The 25,351-nt window shown below is 33.0% G+C and overlaps 2 protein-coding genes and 1 long non-coding RNA gene across 11 annotated transcripts in view; 2 read left to right on the top strand and 1 right to left on the bottom strand.

Moving 5' to 3' along the window:
* LOC106621893 (protein Skeletor, isoforms B/C) overlaps positions 1–11,760 on the bottom strand; it is a 71,277-nt gene extending 59,517 nt beyond the window's left edge. Inside the window, exon 1 of the mRNA XM_070105711.1 lies at positions 10,231–11,760. Within this exon, the coding sequence (XP_069961812.1) occupies positions 10,231–10,450 (220 nt within the window). The 5' untranslated portion in view covers positions 10,451–11,760. The remainder of the gene's footprint in view (positions 1–10,230) is intronic.
* A 7,199-nt stretch (positions 11,761–18,959) lies between these two features.
* Positions 18,960–19,298, top strand: LOC118681935 (uncharacterized). The gene is made up of 2 exons (XR_004977647.2): positions 18,960–19,030; positions 19,127–19,298. It is a non-coding gene; the product is annotated as an uncharacterized lncRNA (long non-coding RNA).
* A 4,149-nt stretch (positions 19,299–23,447) lies between these two features.
* Positions 23,448–25,351, top strand: part of LOC106621894 (myosin-6) — a 44,439-nt gene continuing 42,535 nt past the window's right edge. For 6 of the 9 annotated variants that reach the window (XR_011394840.1, XM_036368535.2, XM_036368536.2 and 3 more), the window contains exons 1-2: positions 23,448–23,565; positions 24,352–24,929. The gene's annotated coding sequence lies outside the window, so the exon portion shown is untranslated. Of the gene's footprint in view, positions 23,566–23,585; positions 24,012–24,351; positions 24,930–25,351 lie in introns of those variants that run through there. The other 3 variants (XM_036368532.2, XM_036368531.2, XM_070105704.1) reach the window with 3 other exon arrangements.

The following is a 25,351-nucleotide window of genomic DNA, read 5'->3' as shown; positions in this document are numbered from 1 at the left end:
CTTCAGTTAGTCCCTCGACTAGTTGGTGCAACTGCTCTGACTTGGACGATTAAGCGACTGTAATGCGCAGGCGCAGACACTTTCATTCACGTTGCATACCCATGCGGATGACTTTTCGTGCGCTTTCGGTTTGTGTTGCATATTTTGAGTTTTGTTGATATCTCTACGGGTTTCGCAGAAAACGTGCCGCTGCCCGCCGAGCTTAGTTCAATCGACAAACGGTACCTTAAGTCATAGTATTACAAAATATTGAAACATATATGCAACAGTATATACGTATTTACATATGTACAAGTATATCATATATATTATATGTATGTGTTTATGTGCGTGGTGTGGCACTGGGCACGACGAACGTGTTCGCATTTATGGGCCAAGTTAATCAACTTTTCAATTGGGCACAGTGTAGATAAATCTACATAATGTAACTATGTACCGTTGTATACAAGTATGTATATATGCACATAGATATGTAAGTCTGCATAAATAACTGCATAGTGATGTGGCCGCTGCGGTTTTATCTGCGGCTTTAGCGCTCGCTGTGAGACTGGCTTGTTGACTTCACACCGTTCGGCCATTGTTCACTCAAGTGTGTGTATGTGTATGTAGTCAGCCACTGGTGGGCATTGTCGGTAAGCCCTACTTTAAAGCCTAAATACACACATAAATATGTATGTATTTGCAGCATAAGCGCTTGCCACACATCCGTACTACATTTGTAGAGCAAATTTATTTGTACAGCGGAACACAATAGCGTTGCGTGCTGTCGAAATCATAGACAAGTTCCAGTTCGGCCAAATTCGCACGCCGCCAAAACAATAAAATCTCTGCTGATTATTGCAAAATCGACTGGCAATTGGCCAACACTTGCTTTGAGTATGTTCACAACTGAATTTAACGCTATGAACGCTATTGTGTAGTGTACGGATTAACGCATTTGTGTATATTTATCTATACGTAAATACGTAAATACATACGTACATATTAACTTATCTACACATATACCACATGTCTACATATATACATATTATCTACATATATAAATATGTATGTGTGTATTCCCAATTATAACAGTTTCAGTGTATGAAAGACACCAAAGAGAATAATTGTTTATGTTTGTGGCACTTAATATTTAATAAGTTTTGTACTAGTTTACTTTATATAATATGTATGTATGTCATCGATTTAATAAAACATATAATATATCGATAAATTATTTTCGGAGTATCGACTAAAACATATGTATGTTATTATTATCGATATATAATGGTTATCGGTTAAATTTCTTGTTATCGATTTCGTAACAATTATTATACATTTTACTAGTTTTTCACACATTACAGTCAATGGAAACTAGATATTATAAAATTTTAGCCAAAGTACTCGACTCAACATCTAATTTTACATCTGTTTTTCGTAAATTGTAAGTTCCGTTACCCATTGAAAATAAATTGCAGCTTTATATCGATACTATTATATGCATAAGATATTTTCAAATCGATGAATAAAAAAATTAAAATGTTACATTAAAAAAACTATCGGTACTTTCGAATCGATATTTATTTACAATTATATGAATCCATATTAGGGTGGAGACAAAAAAAAAATTAGTTTTGGTTTAAACTCTTTTAAATAAAAATACCGAATGTAACGGTTTTGACTCAAAATTTATTTTAACGCTTAAGGAAAGCATGTTGTCGTTTAAGACTTTTTTTTAAAACTCCAATAATGACCACAAACAATTTTTTTAAGTTGATAACTTTTAATTGGCCAGAAAGAGGACTCTCCACAGCTTCTACAATAGGACACTTATCAAAAAAAATGTTTAACTCTAAAATTACCTGAGATGTTAAAAAAAAATTTTTTTTGTCCAAACATTTTTTTTTTTATAATTTACAGATTTTACCCCCAGGTTATGCAAAAAAAACCCTAATACATATATCTATATATTTATTTTGAACTTACCATACCACCATATAAATTTTCTGAAGCATTTCTTAAAAAATTATCTGAATCAGAGTAAATCTAATTAAACCCTACAGACAGACATAGCTTAATCGACTCAGCTCGTCACGCTAATCATTTATATATGGTACATACAAGTACTTATACTTACATACTTTATGGGATATCTGATGTTACCTTCTGGGTGTTACAAACTTTTTGGCAAAAATAATATACTCATATTTGGGTATAAATATAGATATTAATTAAGGGTATCCTTATAAGAGACATATACTCGTATATAACAGAATAACTATAATTATTCGATTTATGGGTTGGTTGAAAAGTTTCTGCGCTCGTAATGATAATATACTGTTTTTGGTACAAAATATATATTTTTATTCAATATAATCTCCCTTAACTTCAATACACTTAGTCCAATGATCCTTCAATAATTTTATACCATCTATAATGACTTTCCGGAAGCTCTGAAAAATACCCGTCTACGCCTGTAATAACTTTTTCATTCGACGAAAAAAGCTTTCCACGAAGGAATTGTTGAAGGTTTCTAAAGGAGTTGTAGTCGCTGGGAGTCAAATCTGGTGAAAACGGTGGATGCTAAAGCAATGCGTACTGTCATTGTTAAAACACCTTTGCGAGCAGATGCATTGTATTGATAAAAAATTATCTATGTGTGCTGCTAACCAAGTTTTTTTCTCACGAATTTTTCATCCACCTGATCCAAAAGGTTGCAATAATATTCAGAGTTGATTTTTTTACCTTTCTGCATATAATCAAGTAACAAAATACCATTTGCATCCCAAAAAACTGATGCCATAATCTTCTTTGCTGATCGTTGTGACTTCACTTGCTTTGCAGCGGAACAACCAGCTTTAGTTCACTGTAAATATTTTGTTTTAATTTAGAATCATGGTGATAGATCCAAGTCTCATTCATAGTTATAAAACGACGCAAGAAATTGGTTTGATTCTGCTTGAAATGCTCCAAATTATGCTGAGAAATTAGTTTTCGATCCAGTTTTTGTTATATCGATAACGTGTGCGATACTAACTTTCCAAACAGCTTTTTCATATGTAATTCTCCATGTAAATATGAAGTACTCGTTCGTCTGAGATGCCTATGTTATTAGGAATTTCACGCTTGGCAAAACTTGGTTCTTCACTAACAATTATATGAACTGGCTCAATGATTTCTGGTGTGGTTGCGATTTTTGGTCGTCCTTCGCGTGGATCGTTTTCAAGCCAAGTACGACCACGTTTAAATTCACCAGCCAAAATTTCAAAACAAAGAATCTAATCACTGCGCGATATTCAATTCTTTCCATATTAAAAAATACCCTGACACATTAACTTCAAATGGCTTGTAAACAAAGCATTGATTGACAGAATGACTTGTAACTTTGCATGTGTTCTCACGACAAATGTACCAGCTTTGAAACTAGTAGTGCTATCTCTTGGTAAGATCAACCTTTTCAACCAATCTGTACTCTATCTGAGAGCTTATACAATAGAATTATTTATTTATGTGTTACAAGTGATAACTTCATGGATTTATCCAATCTCAAAAAATGGGTTATCTATTGCAGCTTATTAGCCTAAAGTGTCACAAAACTTACTCACATAATTTGAGGACATCTGTTAACTAACTCATTATCATAAATATTAGGTTCGTTCGTCGTTTTGAAGCCACAACTCAATTTCGTTTAGTAAAAGAGAAAGTTCTTTCTTACAGAACAACTCTTTATTACTGCCATTTCATTCAGCATATTTAAGAACGACAAACAGAATTAATTTTGCAAAATACAATTTTTTTAATTGATATTATACTTGCTGTTTATTTAACAAAAACATAATCTCTAATTAATTTATATATGAAAATCATTAAACTGCCTCAAAACTCCTGTAATTAAATATCTCAAATGAAATTTTTGAATTTGACCGCCTCATTTAATAATCAATATTTGCATTTAACCGGTTAACACGAATAACCTATTACAGGAGCATATACATATGTATATGTGGTATATGTATATATGTATAAGTAATTTATGCACGATATTTTAGAAAGTACTATATGTATGTATGTAAGAATACACTCTTGTTACTGATATACTATATACAACCGTACATTCACATGCTAAATGGCTCGTCTGGTCGATTACATGAACTGAATTCGTGTCAAGCCAGTACACAATAAGCTCAAAACACTTTTTAGGCTAATAACCTCACAATGATGAAAAAAGAGCAAAGACAAAGCAGTCAACAAAAGCACAAAACCAACAACAATGGTTTGATTTTATGTACACATTTACATAAGTGGTGTTGGCTAATTTTAGATTACCGACTATGCTACGCTTGCGGGCAAGGCTTAAATTTGTACAAATTCTAACAGAATTAGACAACAAAAATAGTTTTAATTACAAAACTATGAGTTGTCCGATTTATAATGTTTTTTTTTCGAATTGTGTTATAAAATACATAAGTAAAATAATGTAGACTTAAAATAATCAAACTTCAACCGTTAATATCTTTTAAACGGTTAGGTTTACGAAAAAATCGTGAAAGACTTTTTTGTAAAGCATTCAATTTCATACAAAATCAAGTGTTAAATTGTAAGGGAGATATGAATTTTCTATCTGATAGTAAGAAAAAAATAGAAAACTGTAAGGCGGAGGACCTTCCCGTTGCAATTAAGAGCTCATACTGGGAGAGACTTTCTTAGAGATGTCTATCAACCAAGTTTTCAGAACACCAAGCAAAACCCCACCCAAATATTATATATGGTATATATATGTATATGATACAGTATATATATATATATGTTTAAAATATACTCAACATGCTTAACTGAATAAAGAACAAATATTCAAGCATTTAAGAACTTTTGAAAGAAGAGGTTTCTCGCCTTTAAGTTTCCCCCGATTTTAGTTGCTTCAAACATGTTGCTCTTCCATTTTTTAGTGAAGAAATTTACAAAAAGTCGCCTTTTTTTATTTATTTTCCAAATTATAAAAACAAATATCACACTCCAAACTGAAAAATGCGCAATTTTAAATTATGGTATAAAAGCTATTATATGAATCGAATCGACTCTGGCGCCACCTGGCAATCTTATATGATTTTATTCACAATGACGCGCCATCGAAGGAACTTAAACTTTGATACATTTATATAATAGATAGTGTTCAGTACTACTAAAGTAAATGGCATTATGCATCGATTTCCAAGGTGACAGAGCACAGGTAATATATATAGGGGGAAACTGTTGGCATAAAAATTGAGAAAATCTATGAACCTTGAATGAGAATGGAGTATCAAAGCTCTAACAGTTAAACAAACTTAAAAACTGCTAGTACGTTGGTATTTTTTTTTCGTCGAAAAAAAGGTGTAGTAACTATTGCGTTTGGAGAGAACCAATTGTGAGTGTGGCTCAGGATATCAGCGTGAAAAAGTGTGCGCTTAAGTAGTCAGTCCATACTATGTGCTATTTCTATATACCATAAATTCGCAAAATTTTTCGTTCGAAGAATCTAAAGCAGTCTCTAATAGAAATTAGCAATTATGAGTGTTTTTTAGAGTGCTAGATTGCGTATTACATCTAAAAAAATTTAATTAAGTACAGTTAGTGATTAATGTTCACTGGTAATTTTTAATAGTTTGAAGAATTGGGCGGTTAATTGGCAACAATCATGAAACCTCTCTAACTTTTTCAAGAATCGGATGAAAAATTACTTTAATTTACTACAATACATAAACACATAAATATGAAAAATTTACCAAGTTCGTCGACTTTTAATAATTGTAATTATACTCGTATATATGTACATAATTTTTTAATAATATTACAGTATCTAATAGCATTAAGATTTGTAATCATCAGACCGCAATTATTATTTTTTTTCTTTCTTTAAATTATAGTGTTTCAAAATTTCCCCTTTAGCAACCCAATAATTAGCTATTTTCATATTACGCAATGTTGTGGCCGCAAAAGTTGCTGTCCGAGCTTTTAGAACGCTTATAATTTATACAAAATTGCCGGTTCTCTTGGCGTACGCATTTCAGCAAATATACAAAATACATATGCATATATGTATAAGTGTTTGGTTAGATATGTAAAAGCGAATCAGAGAATCGTATGGATTGGTGATTACCAATCAAATCTATATGGGATCATTGAACTAGAAATCCGGATCAGAGTATAAGCAGAAAGAATTATGAAAATATCAGCAAAGGCAGTTAGTTAAAGCTTTCAAGCCACATAACTAAAACAATAAATATAATAAACCGAAAAATAGTGAGCCTAGCACGAGCATTCCTTATTTCGCTGATTAATGACGGCGAATAGGCTCTTACATTTCTCTTACTTATGAATATTGATGTTCGGAAGCTTAAGCAATCAACTAATCACTTTTTGTAATAATTACTAATGAGTTAAAATAAAATTCTGGAATTCATTTCGAAAGTTCGGCAAAATGTATTTTTTATTTTATAGGATTTTCATATACTCGTATAATAGAAATCTGTTTCTTTTATCTTAGTATTTACATTAGGGTGTGTAAATAATTTTGCACCAAATTTTATATCTAATGCCATAAGTGTAGTTTAGGAAATTCATATCGATTTTGATTATGTATCAGATATTCCAAGAACGACAGTCTTTCAAAAAAATACCCTTTATTTGATCTTCACAGAAAATTACAATTTCTAATATATTGAAATGGAGTAAATTAGTTGATAACCACGCCCACCTCATATGTAACGCTTACTTTTGCGACTACTAAGAGTGAGATAAGTATTTAAAGAATAATGTGATATTATTATGTACATAAATTTAACTAAAGTTATTCTATGTTACTTAAATGTTTTACATGTGAATTAGTTGAAAAATTGGACTTTTGGAAGGGCACTACTGACTCTTTTATAAATACTTATTCTTACACCGATTTAAACAAACTTTGATTTATACAAATCTCATTAGCTACTTATGATGTAGTTGGAAATTTTACTACAATCTCATCTACTGCCCATGCACCGACCATTACCATTAACTATTTTTCATTTACAGTAGATAGCTCAAACATCAGAAAAGATATCGTAATAAAAATTATTGCAAATAAACGCAGTTTATATGATACTATGATACTACGCTGATCTATAAATATACGGAAAGGTGTGGATCTCTCCTTAATCTCCGTATACCCTATCTGAGGACCTCAATCCTTCCGTTTGAATATACAGCTTTCATATCGGCCAACATGTGAGTTCTTTTCGACTTATTTATCGATGAAAAAGTGAGTTATACTGATAAAATTATATAAATATGTACAGTTATAGCTCAAAATACTCACCCTAATATGTGCATACCTATATCGCTAACAATGTCAACTGTTTTTCTAAGAAAAACCACTTTTAGCTTTAGGCAATGTTAGCACGCTAGATGGCAATCTATGTCAAATATTCCGTTTCACTTTTTTTTTTCGATTGTGTTAATTAATTTTTTTTTCGTGCCACTTGCTACTATAATGGTGCTATTCAGTCTCTAAGTGAGTACCCTCGCAATTAGCGGTTAGCTAAAACAGTCGGCGCAAGTATCGACTGACAGCCGGATGCTGTTGACAGACGTTTTGGGTCGTTTGCGCGCCAATAAGCACCGACTTTCATATTAATACTTGAACACGAGATGTTTCTTACTATAAGTATTGTTGTATGAATTTAAAAGAAACTTTATTTAAGCGATCGTTAGTACATATAAGTGCTAATAGGCGAAATAAATATACAGTAAATTCATTGTTTATTGTCTCTCTTTGGCGTACGTCTGTCTCCTGTGCTGCATTACTCACTTAATTGGTTCGGAAAGAAAACGCCGAATAAGTGGAAGAGTGAAATACAATTCTTTGTTGTTGATTTTTGCATTTAACACTCCCTTGAAGTACCATATTTTTATGAGGAAATCTCAAATAAAGGTGTGACAAATTAACACAATAAATATTGGTTTTGCAAAAAGTAGTAATACAAATTTATAATATAAACATTTTTATTTATTATGCCACAATAAATATTATGATATTTGTGTTCTATCAGCAATCTTGCTTTTGAGTTGCTCATCTGCTGAGAACATCTATAGAACAGATGGGCACGATCAGTTGTGATCACTTGACCAAACAAATGATTTGTATATGATCTGTATTTCCTCAGAAATTATCTATAAAATTTATTCTGTGGTATTTAAATATTTTAGAGCTAAGAGATTATTATAGTGTTCTGAACATACAGCCTTTATTAATTTACAATTTTGAGAAAAGAGTTTTTAGCTTAACCTCTACACTATCGAAGTCTTGACTGTTAGAGATGATTTAATTAGCTTTATAATGAGATATTTATTCGATAGTTTTATATTTTTAAATAACAGTGTGCTTCCATCCTCTTTATAAGATCCCATAGAACTTGTTAAGGATCATAAATTGTTGTACTACCGTTAGATCGAAGCTTTTGAATATCAATCATCTACCTTTTTATTTAAAAAAAACGAGTATAGGTAAATTTCACTAATATGGTATAAAAACATTCGAAAATAGACCCCTATCTTAGCCAGTAGAAACCGTCTAATAGCACTAGTCGTAGTTTTTTTTCGAATCTTCTTGAGCACAGAACGGCTATTGAAAGAATTGGTGAGTGAAGCTGTCAGGGCGCATATTGCTCAGAATGTAAAAACTCATATCGTCGTCTAGCTCAGAAAACGGTCACAAAGTGCAATTAACAAAGAGAATATTTTGAACTATGCTTTCACGGAGGTGCCACCGGGTATCCACATTTGACTACCCCTGACAACATTTTTTTGAGATATTTGAAGTAAAAACGTAAAACAGCCGCCATTGATGAACTCAAGGTTCGAATTTTATAGGAGATTGTATTGTTGATAAAAAACGAACTAAATCACGTAGATGGTTATAAATCTGCTATTCCTATATCTTTATATTACTTAAGATACTAAAAAATCGTAGCAAATCTCAGGCGGGATTAAGTTCTGGAACTATCTGTAAGGAACTGGCAATATATTAGCTTGTTCAGCAAGCGGTATGTAAGACCTTAGAAACTAAAAAATAGGCGAAAATAACTCCATAAGAATTTTGCAATATTCCATTGGACCTAAACATTTCAAATCGCGTAATGAACTTATTATTGTAATGTTAGACCAATATCTGGAAGAGTTTATGCTATGTTAGGTAATCGTTCACATGGTGCTCTAACCCTAGGTGCTCTAAACTAGGACTGAAAGTCAAGTCAAACTCGTCAGATTCGCAACAGCTCAATCGGCTTGTTGACCAAGACAATACGTGAATGCATATGAACAGAGACGATTCTCTGAATGAATGTAGTTAGACGAATGCCGGGGTATCTTACTGTATCAAACCTATACCCCTGCGGGCAGGGGATAGAATACGCCCGCGGCAAGGCATGCCTGTCGTAAAAGGCGACTAAAAGCCAATATGCACTATGACTGTTATTATATTCTTTGCACAGTAATATCAGCATAGTATGTGGAGTGATAGTGCTATAATACTCAGCTTGAACTGATATTAGAAACACTTTAAATGAAAAAAGCTAATAAAAAGACATTTGAAGTTCAAGCGACAAATGTCACCAGTCATTTGAGTAATGGGGAGCTCAACTGGCAGTAGTTTAGGCTACGCAGTCTGACCGGAGACTTTCCGGTACCACGGGGAGCAGAAAGCCCTTGGACTTCTGTTCAATCTGCTCATTGGGTTCGGCCCTTTGGGGAGTATCGTGGTGGCTGTGGTTTAAACCTAAATGCTGGAAGAACTGAATTTTCAGTTCGAAAAAGAAGTTACACAAGTAACTGGGTGCCGTACCCGAAAACGGAAGAGGTTTTAGGTCGGCCTCGAATCACACCAAGATGGTAGTGTGGACCCAGACACACTGCCACTGGTATCCAAATAAATACTTGCAAAAAGCTCGTATTGTTTGGGGCGCTGATCAACGCATTGTATTGATACGTTGTGTTTTTGAACACCGTGAGGTAAGGCCGTCGCCGGCAGGTACTCACGTAAATCTACAACGAAAGTTGTATCAAACCTATGTGGACAGATCTCTTGGAGCATGTCTCTTCATTCACATTCGGTTAAAAATATAAGGATTTGATACTTGTTTAAAAGAAAAACAGCAGCTATTGGCGCAAAGGCAGTACATGTATACAAAATAACATAATTTATATTATATTAATAAATCAAAATCAATTTCGACTTACCATTTTGTACGAGGCAGCTGACCAGGATGACAAAACCGATGAGTATGCAAGACAACGGCCTGTGTAGCACGCTGTAGGTGGAGACAGCTGTGGACGCTGCAAATCGGCTGCGTTTCTCACTCACCGCAGTATTTGTATTAATACTTTCTGCTAGCACTAAGCACATTCCCTGACGAGGCGATTTGTACGCGCGAGCCCGCGCTATATATTCGAGCGACATTTTCGGTTGTTTTAGTAGGCGCGGCGAATCGCGTTACTGATGTGGCGACGAATGAAAAACGGCGAACTAATAAGCGAGCTTGATATGCAACGAACCACAAGCGGAAATGTTATAAACTGCGTTAAGATAGTAATAACGGGCGGTTAGAGTTGGAGTCAGCGGGCGAATTTTGATTTGTATGCCGCGTGTTGATTATGAAATGCGGCGCTTCGTTTAGGCGTTCGGCATGTACCTACATGCGTTTCCTTTCTGGGCGATTTTTTTAATTACTCGCTAGCGTTGTTATTGCTGTTGCTTCTGCTTCTCGCCGACTAGCAATGGTATTAATGATAATGATGGCGGCGGCGACGACGACGACGACGACGACGATAACGATGGCAACTTTGTATTCATTGATTTGTTGCCGCTAACAGTTTTCGTCTTGCTTTTATGCTTTGCTGCTGTTATTTTTGTTGTAATGTAGTAATAGTAAATGTTTATTTGCCTTCGCAGGCGCACATACAAGTCGGAAAAGTTTCACAACCAAGCTTACAAATACACGCGCACTCTCACCAACACCGAGCATTAAACGAGTGTAGGCGAGTGTGATTTTGTGCTGCTTGTTCTTCTGCTTCTTTGTTTTTTATTTTGTGATTGTGTGTGTATTGGTGTGTGCGCCAAGCGTCCTTTTACTTCAACGCGCCTTCAACTATGCTTCGCGAGTATATACAGCGCTATGTATTTATATAACAGTTAGGTTATTGTTCTTGTAAATAACAAATGTTGCGCATATATTGCTATTGTTGTTGCACGAATCTTCTTGCTGTTGCTATTATTTTATGCTTATGCTGGTGCCCTTTCGGATATAGCCGTTATGTATTGGCTTATGTATATAATTTTATATATAAACTTGTATATATTGTGTATATATATTTACTTTACGGTGCAGTTATTCAGTCACTGTTGAATTTTTATTCCAATATTTATATTTTTTTTTGTAATTTTGGTTACTGACTTCTTGTTTTTGTTACTGTTATTGTCATTGCAGCCAACGCTAAGCGTTGTTCGACCCGCACAACTTTACAAAATGGCGCATATGCATGCAGAAATTGTATAATCCTTGAAGTGAATTTTGGTGTTGCGAAAATGCTTTGAGAATTTCACTAATTTTTTTTCTACTTTTACTTTAAGTTTCAGGAGTTGTTGCACATTCAATTAATTTGCAGTGTTAATTGTCTCAATATATAATATTTTTTAATTTTTACGTGTATAATAGTTTTTAATAATATAATTTTATATATTTTTTATGTATTTTTTAAATATTTTATATATAAATATTTTTATTTTATATTAATAACTTTTTTTTTTACTTCTTAATTAATTATTCATTAATTAATTTTTTGTAATACTTTTTGCTTACATGCAAACGCAAAATTATTGTCGTCGTTGCTTGTAAATTTTGTCTTAAATTTTTTTTTTTTTTTCAAAGTTAGGCTTGCACAGATTTATTGTCGCCGTTTAGCATACTAATTTTCGAAAAATATTGTATGCTTAGAATTAATAATTAATATTTACATATACAATTTATATAAACATATTTTGTATTTATTTTTTGTTTTCGTTTTTCTTTTAAATTTTTTGGAAGTATTTTTTAATTTACTTTTAATATTTTTGTTTCAAGTTCTCATTATTTTCAGAAACTTATTTTAGTTCTATTTTTTCCGAACTTTTTTGTGGTTTTTTCCTAATATTTTTTAATTTTTTATTTCATTTTTTATAATTTTTACAAATTTTTCATATTCATTTAAATTTTTTTTAAATATTTTCTTTCACTCTCTTAAATATATTTCGTCGTCTAGTATATATTTTTACTTTACTTTGTCTTTATTATTATTTATTATTTATTTACTAATTTGCGCTCCACATTACGTTAAACAAAAATTTTCAACAAAAACTTAAAAAATGTTTTCACCAAACGCATCTTATCACTCCATTTTGTTGCTCATCATTGATTTTTTACAAACAATTTTTTCCAAATACTTTTGCCAGCGTTTGAATTTTTTCAACTTTATTCCTCAATCAATTTTGCACCATTTTTGCTGGCATTTACTGGCTGCGCTGCAGAAAAAAACCAAAAATATTATGATTTTCTACCTTTTTTCGATAAATTTGCTGCTGTTTTCTTTTTGATATCGCTCACTCTTTTTTTTATGTACACAGACACACACACGCGCACAGGCAAATGAAAAAGGAAACACAAAAATTTTCAATTAGCAAAACGTCTATGGCGACGCTACGCATACGCCGCGATATCCAATACACTCGTCAGGGAATTCGGTCTCGGACTGAATTCCGTAATTCCAACACACCATAGAAAATGTCGCTGGAGTCAAAGCTGGCGCTGCCACTGTCGCTGCTGCTGGTTGAGCTGTTGCTGTTGCCGTAGCCGATTTGCTGCTCTCTGTATTGTCATTACCAGTTAGCGGTGAGCTTACACTACATTTTCAACAACAACAACGCTTGCAAATACAACAACTCGTCAAGCTCACCACAAGCGCCAGTTGGCTTCCTCCAGCGCAAAGGCGCCGGCAGTACGAAGCTCTGTTTGTTGGCGCTTTTCGTGCTGCCGCCACCAGGCAAGTGTGGTGAATTCGTCGCTGAGCTCCATACCAAAAAAGCTCCAGCGCGCTGCGTATGCCCTTCCAGCAAAAAAATAATAAATATCAGGAAAACGTAAAAAAACAACAATAATAAATTCACATAGCACAAAAAGTCGTTAGCTCCAAAACAAAGCAGCCAGCAGAATTTCTTTGCAGCGCTGAAGAAAAAAAACATAAATAAACTTAATCGTGCAACCTGCTATTGCTGCTGGTGTTGCCGGTGTTTTTGTTGCTATTCTATTTTTGACTGTTATTTCCGTGGTTATTACATATTTTGTTGTCGAAACCCAAACTAAGAAAAGTTTAAGCTCGGCCGAAACCGAAATTGAATACTCTTCTAAATTGTAATACTGATAGGGGTGCGAAATGTCTGTAAAATTATCATATACGGTGTAGTAAAAAGATATGCATTTTTTTAGCATAGTTAGTACGAACCGATTTAGGTCATATATGCACCGTTTTGTTCGATAACAGATCGCCATTTTGAAGGTAAATTCATAATACCGCTATCACAGAACGCTCATCCATGTCAATATATTTTCACAAGCTACTCTTGAGGCAGGAACAGGTAGTAATGACCTGAAGCCAGGCTCAAACTATAAGGTGGGTGCAAAAAAACCTCCTAACTAAGCTCCTGGAGATTTTTACGAATCACTATTGATCATGTGGCCTGGCGTTGTCCTGTTGGAACACCATTCCTCTCTTATTGGCCAAAGTAGGCCACTTTTTAGTGATTGCTTCCTTCAGACGGTACAATTGTGAACAGTACAGTCCTAAATTAAGAACTTGGGCATAGTGGATCAGTTCATAGTACATGATATCCAGCTGTTCCCACCAAACACACAACAATAAAAAAGAGACGTAACATGGATCTACTTGTACAAATCGGAGAACCAAGGAGCTATCGAAATGTTGGACTTCACCCGAGGAAGCTACTCACAAGAAGGTGAAGACACCAATAATTTCATTACAATAATTTATGTTTTTTCTTCTTAGAAATCAACTAAAAATACCAAGCAGCTTTTTTTTTCTTTAGCATAACAAAAGACAAGATTTTGATGATCGATAATTAGCTAACATTTACTTCTCTGAAGGACGCACAAATTATTCTTAACAGTTCCTTCCTGAACTCTGTTTAGACCAATTCATCGATTTTGTCCATCATTCTTACTTCTTCTCAAAAAAGGTGTCAAAAAACATTTGTTCTTATTTTTTATAAATTCGAATTTGGCTTGTGGTTTTTTTTTTTTAATTAAAAAATGAAAATTTAATTTTTAATACCAAAATTAAAATGAACAAGAAAGAAGAAAAACCTTAACGTTCAGTTACCCTTCACAAATACAAGAGATTCCTTAAAGAACTTGATACCGATGGCAAATGCATATATGCTAAATGTTCCGATCTGAACAATTTCTTCGGAGACCATGCAATCACTTAATTCCGATTATTCAGTTTGTATGGCAGCTATAAGCTATAGTGGGTGTAAATTGCGAAAAAAGATGTGTGCAAAATTTCAGAGCGATATATATATATGTTCATATGTATTAGGGTGGGCCGAAATTCGTTTTTTTAGAATTAAAAACGAAAATATTTTTCTTTCTTTGTTAAAAAAAAATATTTTCAAGAAAAAAATTTTCGGTCGACATCTTAGGCTTGCCAAATCCAGTTAAAGTTAAAAGTTTTTGGAAATTTTTTTTCTTACCTAAATTTAATTCTCTACAAAATTTTCGGTATTAATAATAAAAATTCTAAAAAAACAGATTTTCGCCCCACCCTAATATGTATATCGTTTCCATCTGGGTGTTACAAACTTCGTGTCAAACTTAATATAGCCTGTTCAGGGTATAAAAATTTAAAAAATATATAAATCGTGTGAATGAGTATTGAATTTTGAATATGATGGCTCTGTGCGAACTCTAGTTCAAAATGACAGATCATGAAGTAGACAAGCCTAGAAACATGTACATTTCAATGCAATTTTTCCTTGTTAATTATAAATTATAATATCAAATTTTTTTATTGTATAATATTTTTCAATCCTGTATTTGGGATTAATATTTTCATGTTTTTGGTATTAGAAATTTGAAAATTATTTTTAATTCGATTTTCGAGGATTTCCAAAAAAGTAGAATTATTTAAATATTAATTCAATTATTATTTTTAATGCATTAATTGCAACCCTGATTGGAAGCTACTAATTTTGATTGTAAGAGGGGTTTCAAGCACTTGCAATGCGTCTTGTCATTGTGATCATTTTGATACATACATATGTATAACCCAATAATAATAGAAATGCCGGGACAGAAAAGTACTATTACTTATATTTATAGGTCATATATAAATAACCGTTAGGTGAACACAACTTTTGCACTCTATGCTACATGTTGCGCGAGTATAAAGAATAGCGTAAGCAACAAATCATAAATGGACAGTAGCCAACGAAGGAGCACATATTATATATTACCCGATATATTTATGTATATACATACATACATAAATACATTTGCACTACACATACACTCAGGTGTGGAATTGTTCATATGTATGTATATGCGAATATAACTGTATATTAAATATCTCTGATTATACAAACGACTTGAGCATAAAAATTATGACCCTCCTGGATCCCCAACTAATACTTACAAATGTATGTATGTGTGCATGTGTGTGCAACTACTTATGCATACATGAACTCACTAAAAATACACGCACACCCTTGCTTCTATGTATTTTAAATTAATTTTCATTTCTAAGCTCTCTTCTTGTTTGGTATTTTTTTTCTAGTTACCTTCCAAATGTTTGGTTTAACTCTTTGTACATTTCATATTCGTTTGCACCTTCGTTTTTGTGGTTCGCTTATGAGTTTCGGTCGCTTTATTCCAGTTATAAATAAAATCTTTGCAAATTGTTTTTGTTCTCCGTTATTTATGCAGCTCGTTGAGTTTTAAGCGCTAAGTACATTAGCCTGCGGTATATAATGTTGGCATCTCTATAAGATTGTATATATCTGTATGTAAATATGTGTGTACATGTGTAAGCCACAGCTTTAGCCAGAATACTATCAAAAAGCTAAGCACAACTACAATGATAGCGCCATGGCCGCAAAAAGATCAATGCAACTCCAAAAGTTCCAACTGTAGCAAGTTGCTGAAGATTTTGCCGGTCTTTGTGCTTATGTTGTAGTTACATTTGTTTCATTAAGCAAATGCAAATCGCTGGTTAGCTGCATGTTTTCGTATAAATGTGTATTAAAATTTCATAAACATATATGATCAAATGTTTCTCTGATATTTTGTTGTTTTCAAGTAATCGATTTTTGACAAATTCTTAACATAATATAACTTCTTTAGAATTAGACAAAGGTAATAACATGTTAACAGTTTCTTATAGTTAACTCTTAAATTAGATACATATCTGTGAACGCGTAGCGATCTTTTTAATTAGCTACAACCTTCTTGGTGTACAGATCCATGTTGAACCTCTTGATTTACTCGATCAGATTAACTATGAGATTGAGGTTTCCATACTATTCAGTAGCAGCATATTTTTCCGAATCGATTTTTCGTCCAAACTTTATACATGAAATTTAACTAAAAGAAGATTCAGTTCAGTGGATTGAGTTTACAAGCGACAAGTTTTCATATTCAAAATATACTCCCTCAGTTCAGACTCAATCCTCTCATCCAATTTGTACTAATTTTTCCTCGAACATGAATTTTGCAAATATTATCAGGGGTTTTTCCTCATAAACTTCTTAAAGTATGTATGATCTTGGTGGATCGAAATGAACTCTGCTAGCAGCATACCATCAGCGCGAACCAATTTTTTTTTCAGTTGACCAAAATAGAGTACACCAGCGACGATATCGACTATGGTTGTTTAGTTAAAAAATGAGATAGAAAGAATGTCTTACTACAAGCAGCCGCCTTTAGCCATCATTCGTCCCGATGTATTCCCAAGTGAGACCCAACTAAGCAGCATTTAACCAATCGATGGATTCAATGAAATTTTTTAATATTTTCACCGTATATGCCCAATTTTTTTTTTAATTAGAACATTATAAGCCGGGGATGATGGCCCGTTTCAAACGAATACGTATTTATATGTTCTTAAAAAGTTTATTGAATTTACATTTTCAAGTATTTAAGTATGAGCTTAAGGCAGGAGTAGTAGTTCAACTAAAATTCGTCTTCTTTCAAGTCGTGCAATCACTCTGACTCGAGAGTATAGCACCTAGTACAACGAACCATCATATTCCCACATCACTTACAGTATGCTGGCTAGAGAGTACTAGCAGTTGAGTATCAAAACATATAGAATTTACTATACTCCATCGAGAAGTATATCTCTCCTAAATGGACTATCTTATGTTTGTTGGTAAATTTCTATACTCCACATATATGTATATCATAGTACCTAGGTGGTACATAGAGTCCCGTTCACCATTTATTTCGGTTTTGGTATTCATCCGGACCTAGTTCCGGCGCAACGGTATTCTCTCTAGGCTGGCAGGGGCGTCAAGAAGTTTAAGATGATTGACCTTCTGCATGCAGGCCTAGTTCCAGAGCCTCGTACTTAATGAACGAGAGTACCGCATAAAAATTAGGTAGACGTTTGTTAGGGATAGGCTTTGAGAATCACCAGCATCATTTGCCCATTTTAGGTGCTAGTCAATGCCCATCCTCCCATTAAGTATACTTAAATATAGATAAAATGGTGCTTTTTGGATCGAGGACTAAGCGAAAAAGTCTGTAATATTTTATATATCATAATCCTTATGTAGATAAACGGAATCTTTCCCACTAATTGTAATAAAGTAGATGAGAAATTTGGTAATAAGTTATCGTATACTTATAAGCTTACCCGGAGCTGTGCAATCGAAAAAGCCACGCTTAGCAAGTCTGTTGACTTGGTCTCAAGAACTTCTGAAGAAAATGAGACTGCAACTTTCTAAGCCTGTGCTACAGCCCTCGGTAGGCTCCCTTCTTTAGATGTTTAGGACTGTTAACCTGAACTTCAAAGCAAAATTATTATATATTGTACTGCCAACAGTCTTTCTAGTGCTTAATGGATACCGGTTTTATTTCATATTGTCATTATAAAAAAAAACTTCAACAACTTAAACACTAATAAAGAACTACGTATAGCGACTCATAAGAAACTTCCATTCACTAATCGGGGAAGTAAACGAAGAGCCTTCAAGCTGACGGGAAATTAGATTCTTGGAAGTTCACCATACTGACAAAAACGCAGCACAATCCTACACACAGTCACATGCAGAAAGCGCACAAAGAATTGCATTGCAAAATTTTTCTTTTTCGATGCCTTTGCGTCCACATTTCAATGCATCCGGCATTATTCGGCAAGATTTTACTACGTCTATGAATCGAAGGCTGCAGAAGGCGCGTAAAAAGCTTTCACGGTATACAGGGTGCCCACCGCAAGTCAGCATGCAGTAACACACATACACGCATATCGTGTTTTTAGCTCCGCCGAGAACAGCCAACCGCAGTGAGCAGTGCAGCCATAAAAGCGAGCGTAAGTTGGGGAAAGGCGGCAGCAGAAATTTGTGCGGCATTGAGCGCATGTCACAGAGTGGCAATGGACGCCAATACCGGGGCTGTGGTAAATGTGATGGAAAAGAGTGAGCACGCACACATACACAAACAAACACACTCTCATACATATATGTACATACATGGAAGTGCTGCTCTGCGCAGGTGTATGCAGAAATGCGTTTATAGGTGTGTGTGTATATATACTTATGTATGTATTGAGCAAGCACATAAGCGCCATTGAAGTGGGCGTACTTTCCCCCAGCACTAGATTCCATGGCGGAAAGCGCTCGCCGGCTAAACACATTCGCAAACTGCTCGTTGTGGTGACAGGACGTGCGCACAGCTGCTGGGCGGTGTAGTGTCGCGTCCACAAAGGACTCGCTGTTGGTTATTTTGCATAGCTTAGCATACACACGGGGGCAAAATGATTATATTACCTTTTTGTTGAATATATTTATTATAATAAGTTTTCATTTTAGGCAAATCTTCAACAAAAGACGAAAGGAAAGCAGAGAATAGTGATAAAATAGAACTGTGAAATTTCAAAATTATCTTTGTTTACTTTGAACTTCTGAGCGTTGAGAAAAGTAAAAACAGAAAATAAAAAATTAAAAATATAAAAAAACAACAACCAAAAATACCAGCAAAATATTTGTTTAGCGTATTTTTTGGAACAATTTAAGTAAAGTGCGACTAATTGAATGTATGAACAGACAAACGTCCCTTGAAAAGCGGTCTCAAAGCAGCAGATGCTAGAAGAAACTTTTGGAAATCGGTTCAAAATAAAACTAATTTCACATATTAGCGTGTTTATTTTTAAAAAATTGGTTTGGTGACAAAAAAAATATTATTTTAAAACTTGATGAGTAATAATATAATTTTAGTGTTTATATAAAAAAATGTGATTGTTCAGTTTGTATGGCAGCTATGTATACGATAATGTGGTCCTTGCGTAAAAATTTCTTCACATATTATAGCATTGCTTTGAGAATAAATATAGCATAACTATGAGATTAATTTAATAAGCTTATGAATTTCAAAAAATTATTTTTTTTTTGGCTTATATGTATATCGAATATATCGAATGTGCATATATTTGAAAATGCTTTCCGAAAATTATAATCGGTTTTTCTTGAAACGCTGCTTTCAAAGTCGGTGATGAAAATTTTTCCGAAACGGCTGCACAGGTCGATGCAAATTTTTACACCAACTTCTTAATAATATATTTCAGGTAATGATCGAAGGAATCAAATTTTGATAATAATATTTTTTTAAGCCACTCTGGAGTGCAAACGTGTTTTTTTCGCGTTGCCGCCGTTTTTACATAAATAAAATTTTTAATTCAAAAATGTTCCCACGATCATTACCTGTATTCATCTATTGTAGTAACAAATTTTTTTTGGGTTTTGGATTTGATATAATTTTAAGTAGAAAAATTTTCCTCGCCACCATACAACTTTCTTCAGAGGTCCTCTTGGAGAACGGCTACGGGATCATGAGAAAACAAGATTTTTCAAAACTAATCACCGATTAATAAAGTATATTAAATTCTGTAAATTTACTCGTACATATATTTTTTTTTATTTATGAAATAATAAATAAAATGCCTCTTCAAATCAAAATTCACGAAAGTAAACGTTTTTTCTGACTTGCAAAAGGGTATAACAACTTTTTTCTAGATCAAAATATAAGAATAATATTTTAAAAATTATGTATAAATTATTTAGTTTCAATTTATAGTTGGTTTTTAGTAAATATCTATTAAGCAAAAGTAACAGAAATAAATTTGAAATGTTAGTGTAGAAAGCACAAAAGCATTTTTTTAAACTCAAGCAAATGAATTAAAATGTGAATAAAAACGATTCGATTTTCTTTAAACCAATTATTATTATTCTTAATATGTTTATAAAATCGACTAAAAGTTTATTTTTCATCGAATTCTATATTCGAATATATCATATACTGAGAGCCAGTAAAAATTTGCTTTGGGGCTATTATCAAAAATTATAGCATTAAACAAAGCGAACTAAAATGAGTTTTATGAGTTTTCAAACCAAAGTAAAAATTAAAGTTACTAAATATATTTTCCAAAATTTCATTATTGTTAACGAAAAAACTCTGGCAACTCTATTTCTACATTTCAATTACCCAAAGAAAATTCATAACAATATTCTGACATATTCATGGATTTTATGGTAATTCATTTGCTGTGTACAAAATGTAGTCTACATTTCAGCGCCAGGAAAACGGAAAGTGATTTTAAGAACAAAAATTGATTGGTTGTTGATAAAATACATTATTTTGCTGATAGCCTTAAGATATTCAAATCCACTCGAAGATTCCAAAAAGATGAACCATTACAGCTTAATCTTACCATTATTTAAGAGGGCGGGGTCACACATTTCGTAATATCTATTTATATAAGGATAGAGAGAAGCTCACAAAAGCGCCTATAGAGGAAAAATGTTGCGAAGTTGGTGCTTACAAGTTTAATATAAAGTGGGCTGAACTAAATGATTTGAACTACAAAAACTTGAGGAAGCGTAAGAAACGTTAAAATCAGATACTTTCTCTGAATTAATATGCGTTAAAGATAAGTATGTCTACACACAAGACCTTGGTGTTAGTGTTTGGAATCTTTCACATTTCATTTTCATAAATATTACTGTGAATGAAAGGCGAGCACCGAGTACACATAGTATAAGCTATAAGACCGATGCGGACTGTTTCGAAAAAACAAATGCATGTGCACTAAAATGGAGTAAAAAAAAAAAGCTTTTGCTTAGCCTGTGGATAAAACTTGTAGATTATAAAAATTGAAAATTTTTGGAAAAAAAAAATTTTTTTTGGTTTAAACTCTTCACATTTATATAAAAATTACCGAATTTGACGGGTTTTAACTCAAAATTTATTATAACGCTTAAGGCCGCCTCTAGATGTTAAAAAATTTTTTTTATAATCTACAAATTTAACCCTCAGGCAAAACAAAACAGTTTTTTTTCGCTCCACCCTAATGCGCACATGTGTCACCTTGTGGGAGAAACGGCTGATTTAGCGGCGAATTATTAATAACTTCAGTAAAAATTATTCAATTTTTTAATTGATAATTTTGTATTGCATATAAGTATATCTTAAATCAAGATATGAATAGATATATTTTATTGTTTAAGTGTAAATTAAAAATAATTTTTAGTTCTGAAAAAATCTAATATTTATTATACGTAAATATGTATGTGTTACACCCTGCTCAGTATAATCTAAAAATGTTTTGATCAAGTATTTATTTAAAATAACGCTGTTTATATCTTTATCTATTAGTTCTTCGTTTTAGAGGTGGAAACTGATCCTTTGCACAAAATAATAATAATAATAAGACAAAACATATAAAAAAGACGTGTGTATGAAATTCAATATTTGATCCGTCTATCATTATTCTAACCTCTTACAAGTGGTAACATTTCCTGAACAATTTTAACCTCACTTTGCTCTTTTTCTTTTCTATATCCATTAAAATAGCTATTCAGTTTAGTAAGAGAGCGACTAACTGAAATCATACCTGAAATGCCAATCACAATTAATCCCCTTAAATTTGACCTATTCAGCGCCTTCTTCTTAGCGTTCAATTAATGGCAGCTTCATATTTTATAAAGCTTGTTTTCAGTCTATTGATCATATTTTTTTGCTTGAGATTCTGATCACCAAATTTTTTGGAATATCGATAAATCCTCCACCCAAATCTTTTAGTTCAAACTCTTCAGCTTTCGATTTTTACTAGTTCGTGTGGTCTGTGCGTTTTTATTCATTCTACAAACTTGCGATAGCTAGTAAAACCAGATTCTTGACGGTTAGTTGACTATATTTGAAAAACGGCGAGTAAATGGAAGCTGTTTCCTTTGATAAACTGTTTTTTTTTTAAGTGTGGACTGTTATCTTACTAGAAAAAGTGTCCGATAACGATATGCTCAAGAACCAGACATATGAAAATACATACATACATACAGACTGAGTCCAGAGAAGAGAACGGTTTATAATATAGCTCAGATATGAATTCTAATTATCTATTTAAGTAATGCTTAGATTCCAATTAATTAAATTAAAAAAATTAAATAAAATTTAAGACTTGTGAGATTTAGGATTCGAACGTAAATGCTCGTATTCGGAATAACCTTAACTCCTTCATGCTTACGACCTAAGCTACCATAAAATTGAAAACGCGGCCGCTTAGCCACTGTTTTATTTTTATCTTTTGCCTAAAAACTTTTACTCCGTTTCGATCATTGCGGGGTGTATTTCAAAATAGTCGAAGTTGTATTTTTCGATGTTCCCTCTGGCGAAAATCTCAAATTAGTACTTTTTAACATTTGCGCCTTCTCTATTTATTAACATTCTCTGCTTCGATGTGACTGCGCCATCTGTAGACCATATAGCGAAGTCACCAACCGCAAATTTCGTTTCAAATGCATTTTCTTCCACATAAAATAGCGAAAAACTGTAGTGGAACTTTAGCTACACTTCACAGCAGGGTTGCTATTTCACTTAGGAAAATTCACTGATAAGAGCTGTGTGTAATCATAACTTAAAAATCTTCATATAGAAGTTATATAAAAATTGATGTTTCTTAAATATGCACTTAATTGAAAATAAGAATAATTTAATGAACAGATATACAACCATATAACTCTTTGTACACCCGTATGAGCTAATATCGATAGCTTCGAACTCTTTTTTACCCCGTCAGGTGCTTTTGTTCTGGCAACACTAGTTATTGGGATTCACTGTTATTTTTGCATTACACTTTGGTTTTTCTTCCATTCCACGTCGCTTCGTTGCGTGCGCGTTGATGTGATTTTTCGTGTTATGTGAAAAAAGCATAAAATACCTTAAATTTTACAAATTTATTTGTAAAATCAATACAAAAGTAAGAAAACTTATCCGGGAATTGTTGTGCTTTCATAATGTATGCCAAATTGGCAAAACATTGCTCGAATTTAAAATTTTCTGTGTGCCTATGTGAAAGGAGTGCTTGTGGAGCATTTAGTTCAAGAAGAAGAAGGAGGAAATGGGGCGCGGGCATTAATAAGTTTTACGAGTATTGGCTGTAATAACCGAAGCGACTAAACGGAGCTGAGTTTCGCTTCAAAAATTTCTGCTAACATGTTTGTTTCGTTTTAAATATCAAATATGAAAATTTTTCATTTTCCTTTTTTTGGGGAAAAACAGTTTACATCAAAAATCACAAGACAACTTAAAAATTTTGCATTTTCTTGCCGTTTCTTCCTTCTTCCGCTTCGTTTCGTTTAGTTCAGTTTAGCTTTTGGTTTTTTTTATTACTCGATTACATTTCCCTCGTTCGTATTGTGTTTCGTGGGTGTTTTTGCCGATTCTTTATTTTGTGCAATATAGCGTTTTGTGTGTTTTGAGTTTACATTTCGCGGGTTGTGCATAGATTTGTGCCGCCTTCGTTGCCGTTGCTGTCTGAACAGCAGCACAGTCTTCGCCGGCCTGTGTCGTTGATACTTGAACTTTTTTTTGTTTGCAAATTTACGTTTTGAACAACTTTCGCTTTGTTACGTTGGTTTTTTTGTCATTCATATTCGTTCGTAGTGTACTCAATGTGTTAACGGAAGGAATTTACCTGGAATTTGTGGGCAAATTGTTTTTGCTGTATAGTTATTTGAAATGAATTAAATATTTGTATTTGCAGTTCAAAAGAAATCAAAACAGAATAGAAAAAACAAAAAGGAACAGAAAAATCGTGACCGTTACGTTTGCGAAATTGTCGCAAAGGCGACAAAAAAATTTGTCGTCCAAACTTGTTCATCAATAAAACATTTTATTGTAACATAAAAAGGCAAAAAAAGTAATAAACATAATAAAACTAAACCAAAATTTTTTACACAGAAATATTTGTAAAAAATAGAGGAAGAAAGTTTAGAATAGTGAAAAACTTGTAAAATAAATTTGCAATACACTTGTAACAAACGATCAATTTTAAATAAAACAATCAAATAAACATAAGCGAATTAAAAATACAAATATTCGAATAAAAATCATTTGCTGCTAAACACGCATTGGCGAAAAATTAAAGGACTACATACCTAAAAGTGAAAAGGCATCTGTGTAGCCGTGAAGTGAAAAGTTATATTTGGCAGTAGACTGCCAAACATAGCCTATTATCACAAGTCTTCTTGAAGGCTACTTAAGCAAATACCTGCCTTAAGATTTAACTACGAATTGTACCAAATATTAATCATAAAAGACGCAGCAACAACAAAGGAAGCGGTAAGTCGGCAAAAATGGTTACCTAGCATACTTGTACTAATGTTATAGTTTTTGTTGTTTAGTGTGTATGCATTTTAAAATTAAATATTCCTGAAATTTCTTCCTTCCTCCCAGTTGCACTTGGAAACATATGTTTATCAAAATATAGTTATGTATGCAGATCCTTAAATGTCAAACCTATATGCATACAAACATATTCGCTGACACATAGATTTTCTAGGTGAAATATAAAATGATATATTTAAATTTGTTTCTTGCAAGAGTTTTGTTTAGCTTTTGGTAAATGTATTGTTTAGATCCCCCAACTAAGGAGGCCTCAAAAATTAAATTTTTTTTTTAAATCGTCTTATTTTTACGCGTAGATTACAAATCCGTGAGCGAAAAGGGAATTTTTTCAATAACTTATGTATATTTTACATATC

This window comes from Bactrocera oleae, chromosome 2 (genome assembly GCF_042242935.1).
Source record: "Bactrocera oleae isolate idBacOlea1 chromosome 2, idBacOlea1, whole genome shotgun sequence".
Classification (NCBI taxonomy): domain Eukaryota; kingdom Metazoa; phylum Arthropoda; class Insecta; order Diptera; family Tephritidae; genus Bactrocera; species Bactrocera oleae.
Note: the sequence above shows the minus strand (reverse complement) of the source record. Positions and strands in the feature narration are given on the sequence as shown.